This window comes from Mustela erminea, chromosome 2 (genome assembly GCF_009829155.1).
Source record: "Mustela erminea isolate mMusErm1 chromosome 2, mMusErm1.Pri, whole genome shotgun sequence".
In the NCBI taxonomy this organism is placed as follows: Eukaryota; Metazoa; Chordata; class Mammalia; order Carnivora; family Mustelidae; genus Mustela; species Mustela erminea.
In genome coordinates, this window is record NC_045615.1 from 136615620 (window position 1) to 136641310 (window position 25691).

At 36.1% G+C, this 25691-nt stretch overlaps 1 protein-coding gene across 1 annotated transcript in view; it reads right to left on the reverse strand.

The window, feature by feature from the left end:
• Positions 1 to 3468: 3468 nt before the first annotated feature.
• Positions 3469 to 25691, reverse strand: part of GABRA4 (gamma-aminobutyric acid type A receptor subunit alpha4) — a 68098-nt gene continuing 45875 nt past the window's right edge. The window contains exon 9 of the mRNA XM_032334219.1: positions 3469 to 6414. Within this exon, the coding sequence (XP_032190110.1) occupies positions 5896 to 6414 (519 nt within the window). The 3' untranslated portion in view covers positions 3469 to 5895. The remainder of the gene's footprint in view (positions 6415 to 25691) is intronic.

Below are 25691 nucleotides of genomic sequence, written 5' to 3' on the forward strand. Positions count from 1 at the left end.
GGAGTTTTACACCGTGAGCCACATGGAACACCAAATGTCAAAAATAGAGAAAAGTGTGGTCCCTGGGCAGCAGTTAAAACGGATTTGGGGAGGTGGGCTTGAAATCTGAAATTTAAATAGCTTCTGTGGGCTGCTCTGATTCATTCCCCGCCACTTCCCACATAGTGTTCAGTAAATAGCTAGCTTCATTCAGGGCTTAATAGAAAGAAATCAGCCTGAAACACAGGGAGAGGAAGCAGAAACACAATAAAAATGCAGGGGAAGTTCATACCAGAGAAAAAAATTTTTTTCAAGAAACAGAGGAAAACTTTATATAAAGAGTTATTTGTAGTCTCAAATTATAGACATGATCTCATTAATCGGAGAATAGGAAGCTCAAAGAAAAGATAATGTTTTAATAGATCCTAAAAATAGTAGCAAGAAATGAAAATATGACACGGCACAGGCCAAGAAAGCAATAGAAAAGAATAAAACCATTATGCAGTTAAAAATTACATTAGAGGTTACAAACTAGAATGAACACAACTGAAAACTCACTTGGGTTATGGTTGACAAAAGTTGACAATGAATTTATAAATACAAAAGTGATTGTAAGAAATATAAATAGTTACAGAGGCAAAAGAGATTGAACATAATTAGCACTTACAAAGAAAAATTATTTAGACACACTATAGGAAAAAAGCTTTCCTGAAATAAAAACTGAAATGTGGAATAAAAACACAGAGTCCCCAGAATCTCTTGCTTTATTTGAAACTATCTAAATTTCAACAATCTCTCCAGTTTTACCCCAGTATTTTTAATCTTAACTTTAGATAAAGGTAGAGTCAATGTTCAAATATTATTTAGCAACATTTATTTATGAACTATTTGGCTCCTAACTTTATAAAACTGCCTTTTAACCACTCACTCTACTCTTCTATATAACTATATTTATACAGAAGTATCTGGCCTGATATTCATGAAATATTAACACTTTCTTGGAGGTGGGATTTTGAGATCATTTTAAATTTCTGCAATACCTATCTTCACTTTTAGCAATTATGTATCATTTTCACAAATGACAATGAAGTCATTGGGACTCAAACAAAGAAATGAAATGCCAAGATTAACTGGAAGAGAAAAGAAAAATGAGACATCTCCATTCTTGAATGATCTCCAGATTCGTGGCCCTCTGTTCCATAGCTCATACAGCAATCAAGTGAATTCTCTAAAACAGAAGCATAGCATATTCATTTTCATTTTATTATCTTGCAAGATTTTCAATAAATTGCCACTAGTCCAGAATCAAATCCAATTTCTTTAGTAATTTACACAAAACTCTCTAATCCAGCTCCAGCAGGTCTTTCCAACATCACCATCTTTCACTTCCCTGAATTCATCTTACCTCCTACCACTTCATATAATTTGTAGTAAGAGTCTTCATGCTTCAGGAGGTGGTAAAAAATGTGCTCTTGTTGTTTGTTTGTTTCTTCGTTTGTTTGTTTGTTTGCAGAAGTCAGCAGAGGAGCTGGACCTCCAAATTATTTCACACAATTCCATTCAAAATCATCTCTGCGAAGCCTTCCCTGCCATCACTCTTTTCTCCTCCCCGTAAACAAAGTTATAAAATTACATGCATCCTTTTCCACCCTCTGGGTCAGGGCCAGGTTAAACAATAGTAAAGCTTGATGGAAAAGAAAAAAATATTAATACTAATCCAATATTTATTTCAAATTTGGGTATTTTGTTAATCATAGGTTTTTTAAATGAATTTTGATTTTTAAAAGATATTCTTTCAAAATATTATTTATCTTGATTATTAAGGTTTTTGATACCCCTCTATATTTTTTTTGTGTTTTAGGTGAGGGTTCACTTATACTACTCTAGTCTTAGCCTACTCAATACTACTGAAGTACTTATTTTACCCTATAGTTATTGCCTACACACCTATTATCACTACCAGACTGGGACCACATAAAAGGAAAGAAACCAGTTTTATTTCTCTGTATATACCTAAAAATAAGCATAATATATAATATGAAGCAGGAGTCTAATCAGTAAGGATGAATAAATACCCAGTAAAGAGAAACCCAAATTCTTTAAAGAATAAAATATTCCACAGGAAAGAAAATATCTAATCTAAATGGAGATGGATGTTTTGTTTGTTTGTTTGTTTTGGTTTTGTTTTCTTAGTTGGTCCGAGGGTCATGGGTTATTTTTAAGCTGGTTTTGTTTTCGTAAGGTTAGGGAACATTAGCTTGAGTCAAGCCATGAGCTTATAAGTAATTAGGCAGTAAAACTAAAATCGGGATTTTTTCCCCAGAAACATCTGTTTGTGGCACAAAGTTTTGAGTGTATCTATTCTAAGAAATGCTTGTATTTAGTCTACTATGAGAATCAGAAAATATTAAAATTAAAAGAAAGCTTAGATAATATTTAATCCTCCCATCCTCTTACAAATAAGGAATCAAGCCTAGCAAGGTTAAGCAACTCCTTTATTACATTTTTAAAGATTTTATTTGTTTATTTGACAGAAAGAGAGACAGCGAGAGAAGGAATACAAGCAGGGGGTCTGAGAGAGGGAGAAGCAGGCTTCCCACTGAGCAGGGAACCCGGCGTGGGATTTGATTCCAGGACCCTGGGTTCAAACCTGAACTGAAGGCAGATGCTTAGAGGCTGAGCCACCCAGTGCCCCTAAGTGACTCCTTTAAAATCAAAATAGAGTCAGAACCTGAAATGAGGTCATCCATGTCTTCACTTGGTGTTTTTCACTGCAGGTTATTCACAAATCTTGAAGAGGGGACAATTGGAAAACGGAGTGGGGATTTTTTTCTAGGTCAGGCAGAATTGACCAGTTCATGGGTAAAATAAACCACAAACAAATATTTTACTTATTGCTTGAAACATGGTCACTGTTAAGGTGAAGTGACTGAAAAATGACCTTTCAAAGTTAATTCCAGTCCCTTGCTTTTGTCTTTGTCATCAGCCTCTCTATGATTCATTTCCATCAGTAGGTAAGAGAGTGGCTCTACTTTCTGCCAACTCTGATTCAAGATTTGTGGGGTCTGACTTAAAGCATACATTATCCAAATACTCTGTTTATGAACAAATACAAGTCATGTTTAACTGCAGATTAACCATTTAAGTACGCTATTATACCTAGTAATGCCTGGAGTAAATTGGAAGTAATTACGTATAAGGTTCAACTTGGAGTGGAAAGCTAGGATATAGATACTGGTACTGAGTAAGACAGTTCTGAATTTCATCTTTAAAAGATAAGATATACAGAATTACCATTCTCAGCCAGACTTCTTCACAAATTGTCAAGACTCTGAGCTCTCCTAATGATTACTGTAAGATTTGCTATTGGTAAAAAGTGACTGGTTCTTCACAGAAGTGTTTTGTTTAACATAGCTCTGAGTTATTGGGAAGATAGGAATGATGACCCCCCCCCAAAAAAAAAGTAGCCATGACTTGATATAATGAAATTCAATTAGAGAAAATAAACTATGCATTATTATTACTATTATTATAAACATCATGTGCAAGTGAAATAATTCCTTTTTATACTAATGATTAGACTTTCTGGTCAATTTACTCTTCACATTAACAATTAAGAATCCTTAATTAATTTTGCCCTTTTTCTTTATTTGGCTACCTGATTTATTTTAAAATCTTCTTCACATACAAAGAAGAAAAATTAGGTTCACCTGGATCCCTGGGCTGCAATTCTAACATCATTAATTTTTACCCCTTTAAAATCTGTGGTATTTATAGGAGAAGAATTAAAAAATAAATAAATAAAAAAGGAAGCCATAAGATATTTCTTAAGAATAGACCAATGGATAAGCAAGGAGTATATTCCTCACTAAAGAAATAAGGTCATTTCTTGGAATAATAAATAATCATAGCTTCCAATAATAATTTCAAGCATTGTCCTCAAGGCTAGAAATCTACTCACATTCATAAAATCACTTATGATAAGCTTTTGTACAAGTATTCTTTATTAAATATATACACATATACAAATTTTATTTGGCCTCATATTACTGGCATCAATTTATAAGTGAGGACTTGTATTGGATGATTTTTTAAAGCATCTTTCAGCCTTAAAATTGTTAGTGGTTCTAGGATATACCTAGAGTGATAACCAAAGAGGAATTCTCAGATTTGACTCACAATTAATATTTGGCATTTTCACAATTTACAGTTCTCATATACAACCATTCCAAGGCAATGCAACAACTTAAAAACCAATGGCAAATACTTAATATGATTTCTTTTCTAAAAAACAAGAGATTCTGTTTGGAAGGTAGCCATTTTTATCAAAGTGTTCCCCCAAGCATCCAGAACACATTCATTCACACAATCCTGATCAGGAAGAAAGAAATATAGAAGAAAAATCTGGAAGCAACACAACAAAAAACTAGACATAGATTTAGTGTCATAAGACAGATGCAAGAAATTCAATTAAGTTGTTAAGCCTACCCAATTAAAAAGAAAAGTTAGTACGTGAAAATACTGATAAATTGCTTACCAGAGTCAGCAGAATCCTACCCCTTGGCTATGATTTTTATTCTCTACTCCATGCCTTTGCTTCTTTTTTAGTTTTAAAATACTCACCTTTGTTGTGAAACCATACAAAAACTGCCCTTCCCCAAAACATTCAACTTCCAGAGAAGTAGAAATATAAAACTACTGACACAAAAACTATCCTGACGATTAGCATTTCACCAGCCATATAGATCTATGTTGGGAAAAGCATCTAAAAGGCCTTGTATTGAGTTCCTAATTCTGATGAGTTTATGGTTCTGATCAAATTCTATCCTACTATTCTGATCAAATTTGAAACAAATAATTTATATGATCTTATAGTGCCCAGATTTCTACTCTTACGTACACAGTGCTTCTCATTTAGAGAACAACCTGTACACATTTTCATTATATTTTGAAGTCAATTAGTGAAGCAGTTCTAATGTGTTACCCTCTGTAATATAGGAGAAACAAATATTTTCAATTTGCTCTCAGACTTTAAATAAATTTCTTCCATTAAAGAATGCAACATCTTCTGCTAATTTATGGTTCGTGAGCATGCACTGACTGTTCTACTATTCAAGTAATATTGTAGGTAAAGGTGAAAGAGCTTTTCTAGAGAGACAGTGTCTAGCATAGTGCCTGGAACACAGTAGGCTCTGAATAACTATATGTTTAAGAATACATAACTGAATAAACTACTGTAAAAAAGAATTCATACAATGAGTTAAACTTTGGCTCAAAGCACAGATTTTCAAGTCAAGGGGTAAGTCCTGTTTGGCCAACGTAAGACAGGGAATACATCTTCCCTGGTCTTTGTTTTTGTTTTAGATGCAGCAGAGGTTTCACTCATTGGTCAGTATTTGCTTTGTTCCATTTCCTTTTCAAAATGTTTCATTTAACAAGGAAAGTCCTTTTCTTGCAGGTACTAGCAGGATCTCCAAAGGTCACCTCATATGATATCCAATAAACAATTCTGATTAAGGGCAGTGCCACTGGGAAATTTAGGGTGGTTGATTGATATTCATAGTGTATATGAAAAGATGTCATAGTCTGTTTTCAAATTTCAATGCATAAGTATGTGCCATGTATCTCTAATAGCCCTATTTCTCTTGTCCCAAATTTCCAAGATGGTCTGCAATTCATGTAATTTGAATGCTGAATTGATTCTATTCAAATCATTTTTCTGCAACGAAAGATGGCTCACTCTCTCTTCACTGAGGAATGAATTAACTCTCCCAATAACTGGCTTGAATTTTTTAAATGTAAAAATTACATAGACTTTTTATTTTAATAAAGAACAATGGTTTATCTTTAAAAACATTTAAAAAGGCATTCTGCATTAAGTTCATCATCTTTTAGGAAACCATTCTAGCAACAAAATTACATTAGACTTTCTGATTTCTCCATAGTGTCCTTAGATAAATAAACAACCCAGTAGACCATGTTAAATGCCCCGAATGTTACTGGAAAGAGAATGCGGGCATATTTGTCTATTTTGCTTGTGCCAGATCCAGGTGGTGGTGGAGCAGGGGGAGGAGTGGTGGCTGACAACTTCCCAGGAGCCCCTGTGGTATTAACGGTGGTCTTAATTCGCTCCAGTCTTGATCCAAACACACGGTGGGTGGAAGCCTTTTGGGACACATACCCAGTTCTGCCAGGAGTAGAAGGAGGAGCAGATAGAGGTGCTCTTGCTGCAGAAATCGTTTCAGCTGCATTTGGATGGCTGAATGGGTTCGGGCTGGAAGCTAAGTAACTCTGCGATGTGGCTTCAGAAGATCCGTGAGTAACTGAGGAGGATTTGCTCGAATGGTTTCCCACCTCAGTTCTGTGGCCAGCATCCGATTCAGAGTGAACCGAGGCATTTGTTCTTTTTCTCATGTTCAGATTGGCATTTGTGTTCTGTAAAAGTATAATAAACATTATATTGATTAAGTCATTTTAGGTAGATTTATACAAAATGTAAAGGGATCAAATAATTAAAATCAGTTGTTTCTGTAAAAGAAACTGTTATTAACATGCTATAGCCACTCAGCTTGATGTAAATTTTAAAATGCCTAACTAAATAAGAACGTGAATGTATTGGAAACTCTCAATCAAAAATCTTCTATTTCAAAATATTGTCCACTCTCAGAAGTAATCAGAATTTAAATCTATAGAAAGATTTGGCTTTTAGAACTGTAAATTAGACTTAGGCTTGACTTTCGTTTAATAGCTCATGATGATAGCTGTACAACTTCCCTGTTCAGTTTTTTTGTAAATGATATTTTGTGATGGGCTGTATACCCTTCAATGAGTTTTGTATGTTTGTATGTTTGTTTTATAAACAGGAAGAACTGTACTTACTCTTGTGTACAGAATAACACTAATAACCATCCATACGTACAAGACATTCCTTAAAAAAAGGAAACTCCAAGGGCTCTGGGACATATAAATTGAAGTAGAATTGCTGGGCTGTAGAATATTTGCACCCTTGAAACTTATTCAACATTACATATGTTAAATAAATGTTTTAAATAAGCAGGAAAACTACTTCAACTTTCCACCATGAGTGTATGCAAATGGTTTCTCGCCATCTCTCCATCACCCCTTGGTATCACCAGGCTATCTACACTGAGATAATGAAGTTATACTTATTCACATTTAGACCTTTAATTCATTTTTAAAAACATTTTATTTATTTATTTGACAGAGAGACAGATAAAGAATGAATGAGCATAGGAAGGAGCAGAGGCAGAGGGAGAAGCAGACTCCTTGCTGAGCAGGGAGCCTGATGTGGGACTTGATCCCAGGACCCAGGGAACATGATCTGGGCTGAAGGCAGACACTTAACTGACTCAGCCACCCAGGTGCCCCCCACCACTTTTAATTCATTTGACATTTGACATTTATTTCTTTTTGTATGGTGTGAATTAAGCTTCTGATTTTCACCTCCTGTGGACAGAGCTAATTTTCACAGCACCATTAACTGACTTGTGCAGTGGTTCTCAAATTATGACCAGAGGATCTCTGGGGAAGAGAAGTTCCTGAGGTTCTTTTATAGGGTCCGCAAGGTTAAAGCTATTCATAATATGAAGATGTTAGTTGTCTTTTTCACTTTTACTCTCATGAGAGAACAGTAGTTTCCCAAAGACTACAGTAACATGTGATGACATCATTGCTTTAACAGCTAATAAATTGTGTACTGTGGGGGGCGCCTGGGTGGCTCAGTGGGTTAAAGCCTCTGCCTTTGGCTCAGGTCATGATCCTACGGTTCTGGGATCGAGCCTCGCATTGGGCTCTCTGCTCAGCAGGGAACCTGCTTCCCTCTCTCTCACTAACTACCTCTCTGCCTACTTGTGGTCTCTCTCTGTCAAATGAATAAATAAAATCTTTTAATTAATTAATTAATTAATTACATTCTGTGTATTGTACTTTCTAGGATTTTCTAAGGCAGTGAGTTTAGAGTATAAATACATACATTTAAAAATATTTTTAAAAAAAGCTTAAATTTCCAAAACCCTGAAGTTTATTTTCATAATCTTACATAGGCAATCATACACATTATTATAAAACCTGGAGACCTTAATGCACTTTACATTGTCACCACAATAATAAAAATACAAAGGAGCATTAATTTTAAATTACATTATATTATATTAGACCTATAAACAGCATCATCGTACCATTGTGCAAATATCTGAACTCAAACTGTTTACCAAGAAAGGATATTTAAATTAAAATGGAACTCTCTATTTTCTATGCAATTGTTTTTTGTAAGGTTTTTTATTTATTTGATTATTTGATACACAGAGAGAGACAGAGCTCTAGCAGGGGAATGGCAGGCAGGCAGAGGGAGAGGGAGAAGCAGGCTCCCCACTGAGCAAGGAGCCAGATGTGGGTCTCCATCCTAGGACCCTGGGATCATGACTTGAGCTGAAGGCAGATGCTTAAACGACTGAACCACCCAGGCGCCCCCCCCATCAAATTATTTTATGTGTAGGACAAGACTATACTTGAATACAATTGCATGATAAAGATTAAAATTAATTCTTTTTATATTCTGGCAGACATGATAAGTAACTGTATAGCCAACTACAGATTGCCTATGCTAATGAAGGAAAACAATGCTCAAATGATTCTCAAACTAGTCACGTCTGTCTTTAGAACATACCATGATTTTCTTGTAAAAAATTTCTTCCTAATTATGTTTACTCTAAGATACATTAAGCGTATATTGCAATTGCCTTCTATACCCTCTACCCTTACCATTCCATGAAATAGAAGGTAAATGAGGAGGTGAGGAAGAAGAGGAAGAAGACTAACTCACAAGTGGGTGGTTAGAAGGAGCCAGCCTACAGGAATATCACAGATAAAATCATATACAATGAACTGATGGCTCATTTTACAGAGACATGTCTAATCTACAAATATAATCCTTTTTCAAAACCAGGCCCATCAAGTTGGCTGAAAGTATTTAATCCATATCTAATGTATTTGTAGATTATGACTTCAAATTTGTTAAGTAGAGAAAGAATAAAAGCCTCACGAAATATAGAGCCAAAGTAAGATCTGAGATGTTTAGAAAGTATTCTTCACATCAGTCTGGAGTAGTCTTCTAAGCAGGCTCAGCTGAACTCATGAGAAATTGTAGTCTAACATATGGCACCGAATTCTGGTGGAGACAATTGAAAACAAAACTGACACCAACATAAAAGCTAAAGATACCATTATTTACCCTGAACTTTTCCTCTATAAAACACATTGTAAATGTCAATTAATCCTCAGATTTTGAGTCTCTTTTTACAGAATGGAATAATAGTTAATCAATTAACATTAATTTTGAAATGTCATATACACAGCGAATATAAAGAATATGGTAAATCCACATTTAGAGAGCTTACACTGTCATGGACAAGATGCATACCCACACACATGATGCAGCCAAAAATATAACAAAAGGTAAAATATAGTGAAGGTCAAACTGTAGCAAAATGCTGAATATATTAAGAGAAGGGAAGAGAGGAATGGCAGACCAATTAAACAAGCATGAAAGAAACACATTTTCAAATATAATCTGAAATTTGCGTATTGCTTTCTTCCTCAGAAATTTACATTGCCCATAATCTTTAGAAACCTATATTTTTCCTAAAACTAAATTCTAAGAATCAAAGGCTTCTACTTCTGACCAGACTGGAGTAAAAGGGATTGAATTATTCTCCTGTATGAAATGACAAGAAAAATTAAAGCTGGACAAAATATGTGAAGCAATTGTTTTTTGATGACACTGAGCATCTGACAATATAGAACTATAATCCTTGAGAAAGAAGAAACAAACTTGAAAGGGGTTCCACGCAGCAGAACAGGAAAGGAGAATCCAGGAGAAATATGCCAGATTCCCTGAATTGAAGACATGAGCTGAGAATCTGGGGAAGTCAAGGTAGCTAGAGTTCATAGGAAAAAGTAACAGAGAAGTATATGCTAAAAAAAATTTAAAAATAAACAAGTGAGTGAGAACTCCAAAACTCTGAGAGAGTCCCCACTGATTGACTCTTCTGTTAAGCACAGATCAGTTTATGAGTAGGAAGTATTACCCAAGGCTGCAAAAAGAACCCCATAGGGGCGCCTGGGTGGCTCAGTGGGTTAAGCCGCTGCCTTCAGCTTGGGTCATGATCTCGGGGTCCTGGGATCGAGTCCCGCATCGGGCTCTCTGCTCGGCAGGGAGCCTGCTTCCCTCTCTCTCTCTCTGCCTGCCTCTCCATCTACTTGTGATTTCTCTCTGTCAAATAAATAAATAAAATCTTTAAAAAAAAAAAAAAAAGAACCCCATAAAAGGATTTGAAGAAAGAGTACCTGAAACACACAAAACCAGGAATAATGCATGTTTGCACCAGCCAGACTGTAAAATCTCACCATTCGTGTAACGTTTGGTAGAGTACAAAGAATGACTTCGCTTCAGTAATATGAGATAATTAGCCCTAAACACAGCTCTAGTCCTACTGAACGAATTTTAACAATAAGACCTGAAAGGATGAAAATGAACTCTAAGTGACTTAGGTGGGCTCCAGAAGAAAGCACAAGAATATTTACAGGAGTCTGTCTTCTTTCCCTCTAGGTCCGCAACTTTTCACAACTTCCTGAAATCCCAACTGTGAATCATGAACTATATATCATTGATTAAATACAAAAATTGCAACAAATTTTCTTCCTTCTCCATATTCATGCCCCCCTTGTTATATGAATGTCCCACTCCTCCCCCATCAAGAGATGGAGTTTATTTCCCCACAAGCTTCCTTATAACTTCCTCAGGCCAACATGGGGTGAAAGTCATGGGTATGTCATTTTTCTTGGCCTTAAGAGTTCTTCCTCACTTCCACTCTCCTTCAAAACACTGCCATCAACACTACTAGAACAAGGTAGGTCTAAACTAGTAAAAAGATCTTTTGGAGCAGAGCCGGTCACCCCATTGAGGCTCTCCTAGGTCACCCAACAGCTAGCTGATCACTAGACACATGAATTTGTCCCAGCTAAGAGAGGATGAACTGCCCAGCCAATCTTAATCAAGATCAACAGAACTTCCCAATTAACCCATAGACTTGAAAGCAGAAGTAAATGTTTATTGTATGCCACTGAAACGTTGCAATACTTGTTTGTTATGCAGTATTACTTTGACAGTAGATAACACTGGCTTGTAGAAGTCCAATTAAATCAAGGGTGTTAAGAAGGTGTTGCCAAACTTTTTGTGGGCAGGAAGTTCTCAAACTTTCGGGGAGAAGTAGAAGGCTGACCTGCCCAGAATTCATCAAAGACCATTAGGGGGCCCTGTTGCCTAACGCCACATACTAGTTGAAGGACTAAGATTGTTTGCCCTTTATAATTCCATTCTTAAAGAATAACAGTATTTTAAAACGGAGAGAAATTCTAAAATTCTAGTTCCTCATTTTAGGTGTAGAAGAAAGGAAGAACAGAGAGGTTATGACCGGCTTTAAGTCATACAGAGAGTTACTTACAGAGTGCTTTGCTACGTTTTACAGCCTCTTGATAAACAAATGTGGAGGAGACATTAAAGAACTTAATAAACAACACCTATTATTTGAGTCAGTTAAGTATTTGTAACAGTCAGGTACATTGTTAGAAACTGACTAAAGACATGGAAATCAGAAAAGAGTACAGCATGTCCTTTTAATGTCACAGTGGAGCATTGTTTAACAAGTCCACCCAAGGATCATTAAGCTTGTAGGGGAACTTACTTGAATTTGATTCTACTGTTTAATATTGGATTTGAGTGCAAACACTTTGAAGTTATGTGTTAACTTGCATATTCCTGTCCAGCATAAAAGACCACCAAAGGTTATGTTATGGTTTTGTTGCCCTGTAGGATAGTAATCACTTCTATACCAACCTAGTATTTACTGTAGTACTCCATTTCTTTAAATGGCTATTTATAATCATTAAAAAGATTTTGAACCAGTTTTACCATTTATGTGTTTCCCTCATTAATTAATAAGTCAGACAATACTTTGATATCCATTTTATATTTATATTAATTCTCTTTTTGATGGTTTGAAAATTATATTCAGACTGGATATACTATTACATTCTCACAACATCTACTATTAAATAAGCTATAAATAGCAAAGAAATTGAGTATAGACTTGAAGAATACACCTGGAGAAAGAAAGTGACCCTAAGCCAAAGAGGTAGGATCCATCCAAGGTGATTGGAAAAAAAGAGTCAAAGAAGCAAGAGACTTTATGAAAATGGAGGGAGTGGTATGAAGTGTGCCGCTAGGATTATCACTCTGAAGCAAAGATCAAATCTTCTTATTCTTGGTTAAAACTATTAGTAAGCTTCTAGAGTATAAAGACTATCTTATTAATCACTGTAGGAGAATGCACACAACAGGTACTTACTTCATTTTTTAATATATTTTCTTGAAACGGATATATTTTGGAATCAAGATTCTTTTCAAATAAAAAAAAAATTGAGGGGCACCTGGGTGGCTCAGTGGGTTAAAGCCTCTGCCTTCAGCTCGGGTCATGATCCAGGGTCCTGGGATCGAGCCCCACATCGGGCTCTCTGCTCGGCGGGGAGTCTGCTTCCTCCTCTCTCTCTGCCTGACTCTCTGCCTACTTATGATCTCTGTCTGTCAAATAAATAGGTAAAATCTTAAAAAAAAAAAAAAATCCCCTTCTTCCTAGTTAAAAAAAAAAAATTGAAAAAGAAAGTGTCACAAATGTTTTATCTGGCCTCCAGATTACCCAACTTTTGTTGATGGGGCAGAGTTCTAGCATATTACAGGTAGCGCCCATGGTGTATGTTACCTTGATGCAATACCAAGTCTAAGAATGCTTTAGGAGTCTCAGTGCTCTATATATCAGCCCCCACACAAAGGAAAGCAGAATTAGAATGATTTGGGGCTTAAAACTTTACTTACTGCGAAGCAACCAAATGACACTCAAGTCATTTGTACTGATGTCCAAGGACTACTATATAAAAAGTAGTTGTCATTTTCCATGGTGACATACCACAAATGGATTGAAAAATCTGCTGACTTAGCTCACACGAAATTGACTAGGAATACTACTCACGTGGCCCTGAATTTTGGAAATTTGGAATTTTGTGTCAGAGTGAGGCAATGTTGAGATTTGAGTGGCAACATCAGCATTCAGCAGACACTCAGTGATTACAGACAAGGAAAGCACCTAAACTTCATTTGAATTCTGAAAAATGACTTAGTTTGAAATCATTTTGTCATTAGTCACAATAGCCCAAAGCAAGGAAACTGGTGGGGTAGAGGTGCGAGGAGGCAGACTCAAACATCCTCAACAAATTAAAGCAGCAACGGGCAAACAGGAGCACATCCAAGCAATTCGTCAATCAAGACTGTGATCTGACACAATTTCCAAAGAAGTGTTATTAACTGCAAAAAGAATATTCATCTCCACTTATTACTCTAGCAGCACTGAGATAAAGTGACTAAGACGAGCTTTGCAGAATACATGCCTCATTCATATTGCTTGCTTGAGAAGCTAATGAAGTTTAATAAAATGTAATTTAACCCTTCCAAATTAAAAACAAACAAGGCTAGTAATGAACAGGTTTATCTTCTAGAATATCAGTGAGTCACATATTAAAAAAATCCAATAACGTAAAGACATTTATTCCAGGCCATTCTGACAGGACTTCAGACACATCTTATTTAATAAGGAAATAAACAAGTACGGTAGAGCAGCTGAAACTAAACTCCAAGGTAATGATTTACTGAGGACTATCAGTAGTGTTTTTAGAAAATGCTACCACATAGAAATGAAAAACATCCCCTCCAAATAAATATGCTAAATATTTCATAAATAGTTACCAGGGGACTCAATCACACATTGAACAACAAAATGTAGAAATGAAAATGCTCAGTTCTCTATTTATTGTATTTCATTTTCTCCCAATGTTAGCACTTAATTCGATGTTTGCATTTCCATAAGCTATGAAAACACTACTTTTGATATCAGGCACTGGGATAAAAAATTTATGTCTTCAATTTGAAATTACCACAGAACAAGGCCTTACAGAATTTATTCATTTTGTCTTTACAGGTTTAGAAGCTGAAAGTTTAAAATATTAGGATTTCTTGAAGATATGCAATGTGGTGGTTAATTTTGTTTCATAGTGATTCCTAGTGCTTCTTTTTATTTGCCAATGCTTTGTATATTGAATCTATGGCTCTAGCAGAGGAAATCTCTTTGCCAGAGCTTTCACTAGTCAGAGCAGAAGCTCTCAGTATGATCAAGTGGACTTGACCAGAATGTTACCTACAGTTGTTCCAGGAGTTGCATTCGCCAGTGCTCCCAACGTAACCCAGGAGAGAGTAGAAGACAAAGGACACTCCACTCATTTTATCCGAATGCAAACACTAACTTGGATGAATCTCTTCTTGCTTACTAATGAAAAGGCAGAATTATAGTCATTCTAAGTGTTTATGAGAATGACCTGGGGTGTGTGTGGGGGGGGTGCATAGGTAAGCTCAGTTGGTTAAGAATCTGACTCTTGGTTTTGGCTCAGGTCATGATCTCAGGGTCCTGAGACTGAGCCCCATGATAGGCTCTGTGCTCAGCAGGGAGTCTGCTTGAGATTCTCTTCCTCTCCCTCTCTTTCTGTCCTTCGCCTGCTCATATGTGCACATGCTTTCTTGTTCTCTCTCAAATAAATCGATAAATCGTAACAATAAATAAATAAATAAATAAAAATTACCTGGGAATTAGTTAAAAACTGCTTCAGGCCTATTTGCAGGAAGCCTTATTTATTGGCTATATTATTGCCAATCGTCAGAGATCAGAAATTGGGAAACACTGGCTAATTAATTAGGATTACATGCCTCCAAATCAGAGAGACCATGATACGAGTACTGAATTTGTCTTTACGAGCTATGAGATATCTAGCAATTTCTTGAACCTCTTAAAACCTCAAAATCCTTGCCAAAACAGGAATAATAATGGTACCTTCCTCATAATGAATCAATAAAATAATGCATGTAAGATACTTACATTGTCTAGCACACAGTAGGCATCAAACCAGCATTATATAGAAATAACCCAGCAGAAGGCAGATAATGAGATTCTGTCCCCAAAAGAAAGAGGTATATCACTCAAAAATAAATCCCACTATGGTAAATAAACCTTTACTTATTTTTTTTTAAGATTTTATTTATTTGATATAGAGAGAGAGATCACAAGTAGGCAGAGAGGCAGGCAGAGAGAGAGGGGAAACAGGCTTCCTGCCGAGCGGAGACCCCAATGTGGGCCTTGCTCCCAGGACCCTGAGCTCATGACCTGAGCTGAAGGCAGAGACTTAACCCACTGAGCCACTCAGGCTCCCCAGTAAATAAACTTTTAGAAGATATTTTCTGGATTTTTATAAAAATATGGTCTTCATTTCTAATAACCAGAAAGGTGGAGGAACACTGAAGCAAGGGACAGTCTGTAGTATAAAAGGAAGCCAGCCATGAAAAACATGTTTTTGGCTGAAATGAGAAATAAATATGAGGAAATACAACATTAAAATGCATATTGAACACAGTAATGGGAGAATTAGCACTATAGTAAATCCTATAACTTGTGATATAAGAGAAACATAAAAATCTCTTTTAGGAAAAAACAATAGTTAACTTTTGCTAAGTGGCTCTTCTGCAACTGTCACTCTGCTAACATGCTCTTAACTAATTAGCTGCCACAACCCTATGTCATGCTTCATGCAGGAAAAACTACAGCCACGAGTATTTCAATGTCCAAAAATGATGTGGGTTACATAAAAAAGGAATCTCTTGTATTATATCAGATCACTGGTCTCTTTCAGGAACTTTCCAACTGTTAGTTAAGTCTAGAAACTAGTCATCAGGGAAAGAGCAAAGACTGGAGGAACTGATGCAATCCAATCTCGAGGAGAACATTGACAGCACACTATGCCACGAAAAGACAGACGTAGAACATCGGCTCAGAATGAGAACATTGGCAACCTAGTTTGGCTGGCCCACTTTCTAAATATAATGGAATATTAAAAAGAATTGTATCTGTAGATATATTGTTCTGGCACTATAGTATCACTCTCTTTTACTTCATTTCAATTACAGAAGTCAAAAGGACTTTTTTCACACTTAAGTTGGATGCAGGAAATGGAGCAGTGAAAGCACTAGACTTGGGAATAGTAGAAGGCAACAAATGTCAAAGAAGGTAAAGTAATAAAAACATGAAGAGGTTTTAATCATTACTATAGATTAAACTGTGTCACGCTTCAAAGTCATGTATTAAAGCTCTAACCACCCACCGTCTGGTGTGAGGGTATTAGAGATAGGATCTTTAAGGAAGCGATTAAGGCTAAATTAGGTCATAATAATGGAGGCCTGATCAGATAAAACTGGTAACCTTATAAAGGAAGAAGAAACACCACAGAGCTCTTTCTCAGTGTTGAAAGCGGATACCACCACAAGAAGGCAGCCGTCTGCAAGCCAGAAAGAGAACTCTCACCATAAACCAACCCTGCCAGAATCTTGATCTTGGATTTTCTAGCCTTAGAACCATGAGAGAACATATTTCTGTTGTTTAAGTCATCCAGTCCACGTTATTTTTGTTACGGCAGCCTGAGGTGACCAAAACAATTCTCTAACATCAATAAAATTAAATTGAAGGCACATTTAGTTTAAGACTTTTAAAACAGTGAATATTAACTAGGCTCAGAGGAAAAAAATAAACAAAATCTAAACAAACTTGCAGCTCTCTTGTTTCAGATTTTGTTTGTTTGTTTCTAGTCTGTCCTCTTCTCTCTTCTCTACCGAGTGGGTATACCTTTCTGATACCCCCAAATCCTAGACGGAGTTAAGATACAAGACATGCAAAGAAATAGAGATGGCTTTGACAGGAATTAAGCACTGATCTCTTTGTAATATTGTTAGTTGTTCTCAATGAATAAAAATACTTTCATATATACCAAGGAGCATCTACATTCTCTTTCCAAACTGTCCAGATTGTCTAGATAGAGGACTCCTTCAGGAGTCTTTTGAGCTCCTTTCATCTTTTCTTCACTCAAATCAGAGAAATTTGATTAACTGGGGCTTTTATTTGCCCTTCTAGTTTGGTCTTAGCTCCAGATCCTTCTTAACAACTGCATACTTTTCCCTAAATATTTTTGCCCCCTTTCCTATAATGACTCTAATGTCTGACTCTTTCTCTCTCTCTCTTTCTCTCTGTGTGTGTATGTGTGCGTGTGTGTGTGTTTGTGTGTTGTGAATTTCAGGGCATTTATTTATTTAAATATTGGGGAAATGTCATTAATAACATAATTTATAACTTTTCTTTTCCACATTTTATATTAAGATTTTTTTTCATCCTTAAAAGTAGAGTTAATATATGTAGATATCTGATTCAACATTGCAAGGGAAATCTTACCAAGTTTTTAAATCCCTAACTTGGGTGGCCAAATGAATTTATTTTCAAGTCATGTACATCATCTTATGGAAATGATTTGCTTCAGCTTTAAAATATTCAGAAAATTACATTTGAACTTAGAAAACATTTATACTTTTTTTCTTACTTTAAGAAACTTTTAGGCTTTTTTTCTTATTATAGACTTGATACAATTTGATCATAATAAAATTGTGCTACGATAAATACCCACCCAGAAGGACTCAGGTTCCTGCCAAAAACACAGGAGGCTGGTATATCAAGTAGTCTGAGTAATAATTTTATCTGCATCAGCAAAGGCAACAGGAGCACTATCCAAAAAGCAATAATTCATCAAGACCAGATTTGCAGTATACTTTTTCTGAAAGGAAACATTTCAAAGCTCAAACATTATCAGTCACATCCCTTTGTAAAATCATAGCTATGCAGTGTAAGAAAGACTTTGATGAGCCAAGAACCTTACCTAAAACAGGCTGAGTTTCTTTACAATATTAGACAATGTTTGCCTACTGAATCTAAACATTTATAATAGCTCCAATAGATTTATTTTTAGGAAAAAGAACTCAAGTGCCATGCTTCATCTCTTGTTGGAAGATCCACAATTAAGCTCATAAGCAATAAAAGACTTATTAAAGACACTGAGTCACCATATTATTAATTTATCCAACATACATGTATTGAGTGCCTAATTTTTCAAGTTATTTTGCTGAATATTGAGAGTACAGAAGTGAAAAAAATACAGTCTTGGCAACTTCTCTCAGGAATTATAAAACATTATAATAACCAATAAATGCTATAAAGGAAAATGAAAGAAATTAGGGAGTACATTATTTAGCCTGATTGCTGAGAAAGCCCCTTTGAGAAAGTGAGTGAAACTAAGGAGGAGTAAGGCTTAAACAAGGTAAAGGAGAGACTGTGGAAGAAAGGAAGTGCCTTATGGTAGTGGAGACAAATTCTCAAGATTTCTCTCAGTAGCATAAGGATAAGGAAGGCTGAGAAACTTCCTTGTCAGTTAAAATTTGAGATCCCTTGAAGATGCTCTAAAATCTTCCTTTTCTTTTCTTCCTCTTAAATCATTTTGAAATGGGCAATTAAGGCAAGGCTTTATATTCAGGGTTACTCTCACATAATTAATGTCCTATACTAACACTTGTCAGACAGAGACCGTGAATCTCTACCAACATCTCTACAGTGTTTTAAATACTTACTACTACTACTACTACTAATAATAATAATAACAAACACTACACTAAAAGGTTTTCACAAATAACCTCACATATCTCCTGCTAGTATTAACATTCCAATGAGGACACTAAAACCTAGTGCCAGAGGCCAAGGTCAGACAATTAAAATGGGTCGAGGTATGATTTGAATCCCAAACCCACACTGTTAACCACTTTAGGATTCTGCCTACAATAGCAAATACATATGCTAATGAGACTGAAAGAAAGCAGAAAAGGATTTACCTGAAATATGTCCCCAAAATCCAAACCAGGTGAGTAACAACTATAAATGGCTCAGCCCTTCAGAATTGATTTTATTTACATTTATTTGGTTTCTAGCATAAGCTAAACATATGTTTTGCCTCACAAAAAATCTTTCTCTGATTAATCCTTTCCAGTATATGCGAAAATTCTTCTCGAGTTTTAACATATTCCTCTTTCTCCCATTCTTCTTTATATTCTTACTACTCCTTTGGTACTCGGTTGTCATAACATGCTTATAGACATTACTTTATCTCAGCTATCCTGTACATTTTAAACTGTTCTAAAAATGAATCAACACTACCACTCAAAATCTGTATCTTATATATGATGAAAATATTTTTATGATGATCTTCTGCGAGAGGGAAGCTGTGCCCCAACTTTCTTCCACAAACTTTCTCTTAAGTTAGAATATAGCACTTTCAAAAGATGTTCAAAAATTTACCATTCAAGTATATGATATGGTAAAGCTGAAACATTTCTCACCCTAGTGCATAAAACACTGTAATTTCAACTTTAGTTGTAACCCAGAGAAGGTATCAATATAAGCAGTAGCTCTAGTTTCTGACTTGAGAATGATTCTTCAAACATGTAATTATCTACAAGTAATTAAAGTTAATGAAGTTCAGCAATCCATGTGCCAAATTATGTATAAAGTTAATGCATATACATATGTGTGTCTAGAAGAAGAGGACTCATTAAGCCACCTATTGTGTATGCTCTTGTATTTCCAAAACCAATCCCTTTCCTTAGTCTTTACGAATGGAAGCACAGCCAACTGGTCATAAAGCATATGTTGAATTATTCTTTTAACACAATTCATTACAAATCTACTCCATCTACAGTAAAACAGCGTATTAAGTCAGAACAAATTGATGGTCTACCATGACACCACTTCGTAGTTCTTACATTGTCAAACAGACGACCCCCCAAATTACTGAAGCCATTTAGATTTTCTCCAGGAAATAATTTGATTTGTCCTGAAGAGTAAGTACCATGCTATCAGCTATAGTTTTCAATGGGGCATTATCAAAACCATTCAACATTTAACAAGGCTCTCACGCTGAAACAGCTGTTCATCGAAAGTGAAAATTTTAAAACTGAGCCTAGATCATCTTACTTGAGCTAGAAAATAAGGTATTAGACTATTTTGCATGTTCTACCACTTTATGACAAGAAAGACAATTTTGCACTTCAGTAAAGGCAGATTGCAAATTTAGCATGAATTGAACCAGTAGCTGAGTTGCAATTTATGGTAAATGGCTCATCAGCACATTAATGAATACCACTAAGACAACCACTTTAGCCAAGCAGGCCAGAAACTAGATGGCCCCCAAATCTGGTAGGAAGCAAGAAAAATGTGCCCTCTACAAACATCTATAAAATGAATCTTAAAGCCAAAAGTTACCAAATATCTATCTTTATTATCATTCTTATCGGCAGGATATTAGGAGTTAAAAATCAAAATCAGAACCAGAGGTTCTGAAATCAGGTAGATTCAAGTTTCAAATTCTGCTAAATACTAGCTATATGACTTTGGGAGAAGTAATTTCGCCTCTCTGTTCTTTAGTCTTCTCTTGGGTAAAATAAGGACAATAACAATAGCACTTAGAGTTACTGATGGGGTAGTATCCATAAGACGCTTAACACCCTACTTAGAACACAGTAAGCCATCAGTACTTGTTAAATATTAATATTATATTGTTATCATTTCATATTCTAAGGCAAAAATGTGGATAGTCCCTATGAGGTAAAATATTACAATATAAATTTCCATTATTTCTATCCTTAGATATTCACCGTATTTTTCAATAGAACTAAATGTTAAATGAATACTGTACACCCCAGAAAATGTTGGAAAGATATGAGAACTACATTCTGTGCTCTGCTCAAAATTCATCTTATTTCCTATTTCTAGATAGAGATAATCAGCTCCCTTCCTTGGAGCAATGCTAAGAACTAGCTACAACCCAACTTGCCCAGATCTGTCAATTGCAGGAAGACATAATTAAAGGCTCCTCTTTAAAAGGTTTCTTTCTGGGCTGATGGATGTTTGAAGGGAGACATAAAATCAGGAATCCTGTGATTTTGTTCTACTTAATTATATTAGCAATTTAAAAAAATAGTCACACTTTCTCAACATAAAACACGCTAAAATTTCTCTTAGATTTTAAAGAAGTAAATGAAAATATCAACTCCCTCAACTCCTAAAGTTTTTTACCCCTTCCAGTTACTGTTCTTTCTATCATGGCAGGTTTAGGGAAAAGTGTCTACATTTACTCTTCCTGATTCTGCACCTGTCATTTATTCTTCAACCCATTATTACTTTATATCTTCTCCTAGCTTTCTCTTAAAACTCTTTGTGTATTATTTCAAAAGGCATTTTTTAAAATCTGTGTCTTACCTATTATCTCGGCAGCATCTAAAACTGTTGATCACTTCTTCCTTCTTTAAATTTTTCCCATAAACTCCACAGTTTAGTCCTGTTCCCCTTACCCTTCTCAGTCTCCGATGTGGAATGCTCTTCTTCTGCCGTATTCTAAAGTGCTATCTTTCCATAGGGTTCAACTCTCAGATAACTCAATTTTCTCAATCTTTGAGTAAATAAACCTGTCCAAATACTTGGATTACCATCTTTATATCAATATTATAAAATCAATGTCTACCTCCCAAATTTTTCTCCAACCTGAAGACCCATATATCCAGAAGGATATCATTGAAATACACTAGAAGGATACTAAAAATTTAATTCATTCATTCATACATCCACTCACTTATTCATCTAATTATTCAACACATTATTGAGTGTTTATTTATATGTCAGGCACTATTCTTGGCTCTGGTGACACAAGAGTGGAGGGAAGGCCCCCAATTTCTTACCTTTGCAGAAATAACATTTTTGTCTAAAGTCAAATCTACATACAAATATATTATCTAATAAATCCAAGGTATTTATCCTTACAAATATATACCCTCTGCTATATTGTAGATCTTAAAGACTGGTCCACCACTCAGCTAGCTATACAAGCCACAAATTCAACTATTCTTACCCACTTCTGCCTTACTCTTTTCTGTCTAACTTTCTCAATATTTTTCCGATATATATATTCTTCTTCACAGCCTTCATAGAGGCTGTGAAGAAGAAATCAATATTTAACACTTGGCTATTGCACAGGCTATTAACATTCTTAGACCTAACATGATTATGAATCTTCCCTCTCTCTACTCTCCACTAAAATAATATTTATGCATTGTAAATCTGATCACATTACTTCCTTGCTTATATTCTTTCAGTTAGTTCTCTGTTGTTTTCAAGAAAAAAACTTAAAATACTTACATGACTTAACACTCTACATGATCTGCACCCTGCGTCCCAGTCCAGTCTCATCTTCCGTATTATTCTCAAACCCTCCTCATAACTACCCCAGCTTACCCTAGTGTAGCATATGCTATTAGTGCCTCATCTGTTTTTATTTGGTTTACCCAGGACATTACTCCAGACAAGATGATGGCTTACTGCCTTTCTCTGACTAAAGTGTACCCTGTCTATAGGAGTTTGATCTGGGGGAGAGTATTTGACCAAAAGTTCAAGAAGGTTAACCTCCCTTGAGTAATCCTAATTAATAAGAGACAAGAGTTGGTAAGTAAGTATCTCACTTCTTCGTCAACCAGTGGGTTGTGAGGTGTGTTTCATACATACTCTGAGAGAATCCCTAGACGATGGGTACACAGTAGGAAATTTGCTCATTAAACATACTTTACTGGATTTTCTTCCTTTCCATCTAATTCCCTCACAGTGCTTCTTGGGATCACCTCAAAAAACAAAGTGCTTACACATAAATCCTTGCAGCAGAGTTCTGCTTTTGGGGAAACCTCATTAAAACACCTGGATTATAGCAGAATGCCTTCAGTTAGTTCTACAAATATCAGTTGTATTGTCTTGCCTCTGGATCTTTGCACATACCCCTCAACTGCCTTCTTTCCTCCATCTTCTTTGCCTCCCTTTGATCTTTTCAGAGGTAGTACTTAGCTATGGATTCCTTTGAGAAATTCAATGTGACATATCCACCACCACCATCAGAATACGCCACCACAGAGATGCTAATCTGAACTGTTGTATCTTCACACAGCATTCTAGATTTTTTCCTGGCCTAGCATGTGGCATACTGGGTGAGTGCCCCTTCCAACTGTGGATTCCTTGAGGCGCCAGGGTTCTTGTGTTTTCCTTTTCCCACTAACTAGCACAGTACCAAGCACAAAGAGATAGTCAGTAAAAACAAGTCAAATGAATAATAAATAAATGATGAGCAAAGTGTATTGAAATAAATCAGCAACAAAATCATTCCCTCCTGTACCCTCGGAAGAGCAAAAATGAGTCTCACACAATGTGTCTCAGGAGATAAGTAGTTGGCAAAGCTATATAGCCAAAAGCAGTGCATTTAAATCCACTTGGAAACCAGATGACAGTCATTTATTCTATCCAGATTATACTTCCTGGGCCACTACAGTAGTTAATGAACTGTTTAATGAGTCAATCCTGGAATATTAACTGATAACCAGAATTAAACGTCTTTCCTCTCCCATTTTATACATCTGCTTGTTTAAAAGTATGACTGGATGATTGCTATTGAGCAGAAGAGCATCCCCTCCTGGATCTACGTTCCCCTTCCCCTCCCCCTCTGCTGCTACACAGGAAAGGTATGAGGCACACAGGCACCAACTTGCTTCTGCAGGAGCAAAGCGGTGGGAAACGTGAGTCTCTCCTTGAAACCAGTTGAAACATGTAGCCAAGGGCTGAAATAGCTTGTTTAACAAGGACTGGATTTTTCCTCTCAATCATAGTTCTAAAGCTATCAGTTATTGAAAAGCTGATTTTCAAAGCACACACTAGAACAGCTTTTCTGTACAGCTGCAATGCTATTTAAATCTTCCATGAATATATCCACAAACCCAAGAAAATTCTAAGCTGAAATACTGCTCTTAGAAAGGACATAGTAAAATAAGACCCTATGGGAGAAAAATCCAGGAAGTGAAATCTGGTCGTTAATTTTAATATTCAAAAGATAAAATCAGGCATATGGCTTCTACTCTTCCAAGCTGGAAGAACACTTGAAATGACTATTTGGAAGGTCAGCTTAGAAGGTTCTTTTGTGAGACTCTTCAGTGGACAGTAGCATTCTGCCTCGCACTCATGCTTTAATACGCCTCACAATGTAGATAAATGTCCCACCTTCTGCTGTAGTGGGACTGGAAGAAGATGTAGAATAAGCAGTAAAGGCAATGGTTTGGAGACACTAAACCAGTCAATGGGAGGCAAGATCATGCTTGGAAATTACTGACTCCTAAACCCAAGTTCGTGTTCCACAGTAAATCTCAAGCCCTTCTCTGCCATGCCATTGTGAAAGAATTCTCAGTGCCCCACTGGTGAGCCTGGCAACACTGATACCACACTTTAATTTCACATTACCAACCATATCATTCTTCTGCTGTGGTCAATAAGCCCCACTGCAAGCATTCTGACTGCCTTTATAGCATTTTATAATGTTGATACCTCTTTGAATTTCATCATTAGTGGAAACTTGCAGACTCCAGCCAGCTATGTTGCAATCTGAGGTTCCCTCACTGAAGACATTCAATTTCATCAAATTACCTACCAAAGGAAATTATATCGAGCACGAGTCACTATTAGAAATATTTTAGAGCCATTCATTTGGAGGTTCTTGATGAAAACCAGCTGACACTATACATAAGAAAATTCACTAAAATCACCCACCAAAGAAAAGCCATGATGAGAATTGTTCTGTGTCCCAAAGAGTGTTGTGTGGCGCTGTGGCTCACATCTGCTATCTCTTAAATCCCAATATAATAGGATCTTCGGACCATGGCCAAAGGAATGCTTGCTAAATTATGGATTCACTTCAAGTAAGGAAATGCCATCCTTCCTCTGAATATGCCAGCATGATTATAAGACATAAGGCAAAGGGTGCAAGCCTCAACACCTAGCACGATTCCTGCACAAGCTAACACTTGACAATGATCCGTTGAATAAACAGATGAGTGTATATGCATAAGCTGAGATCCTGATGTTTAAGAAAGACTTACTAAACACCAGTATATTGAAAGTTCCATACAAATGTCTTGAGTCATCATTTGGAAATAAAGCATGAATAAAAAGCTCAGCAGGGCCAAAGGAAATTTGGAACTAGTCCATATTCTAAAGCATTGTGGAATTAATAGATGAAAATTTATATTCATCAGGGATATTGGTCTGAAATTCTCCTTTTTGGTGGGGTCTTTGTCTGGTTCTCTTACACCATACACAAAGATAAACTCGAAATAGATAAAAGACCTCAATGTGAGGCAGGAATCTATCAAAATCACAGAGGAGAACATAGGCAGTAACCTCTTTGACTTTGGCCACAGCAACTTCTTTCAAGACATGTCCCCAAAGACAAAGGAAACAAAAGTGAAAATGAACTTTTGGGACTTCATCAAGATCAAAAGTTTCTGCACAGCAAAGGAAATAGTCAACAAAACAAAGAGGCAACCCATGGAATGGGAGAAGATATTCGCAAATGACACTACAGACAGAGGGCTCATATCCAAGATCTATAAAGAACTCCTCAAATTCAACATACACAAAATAGATAATCCCATCAAAAAATGGGCAGAAGACATGAACAGACACTTCTCCAAAGTAGACATACAAATGGCTAACAAACACATGAAAATACATTCATCATCACTGGCCATCAGGGAGATTCAA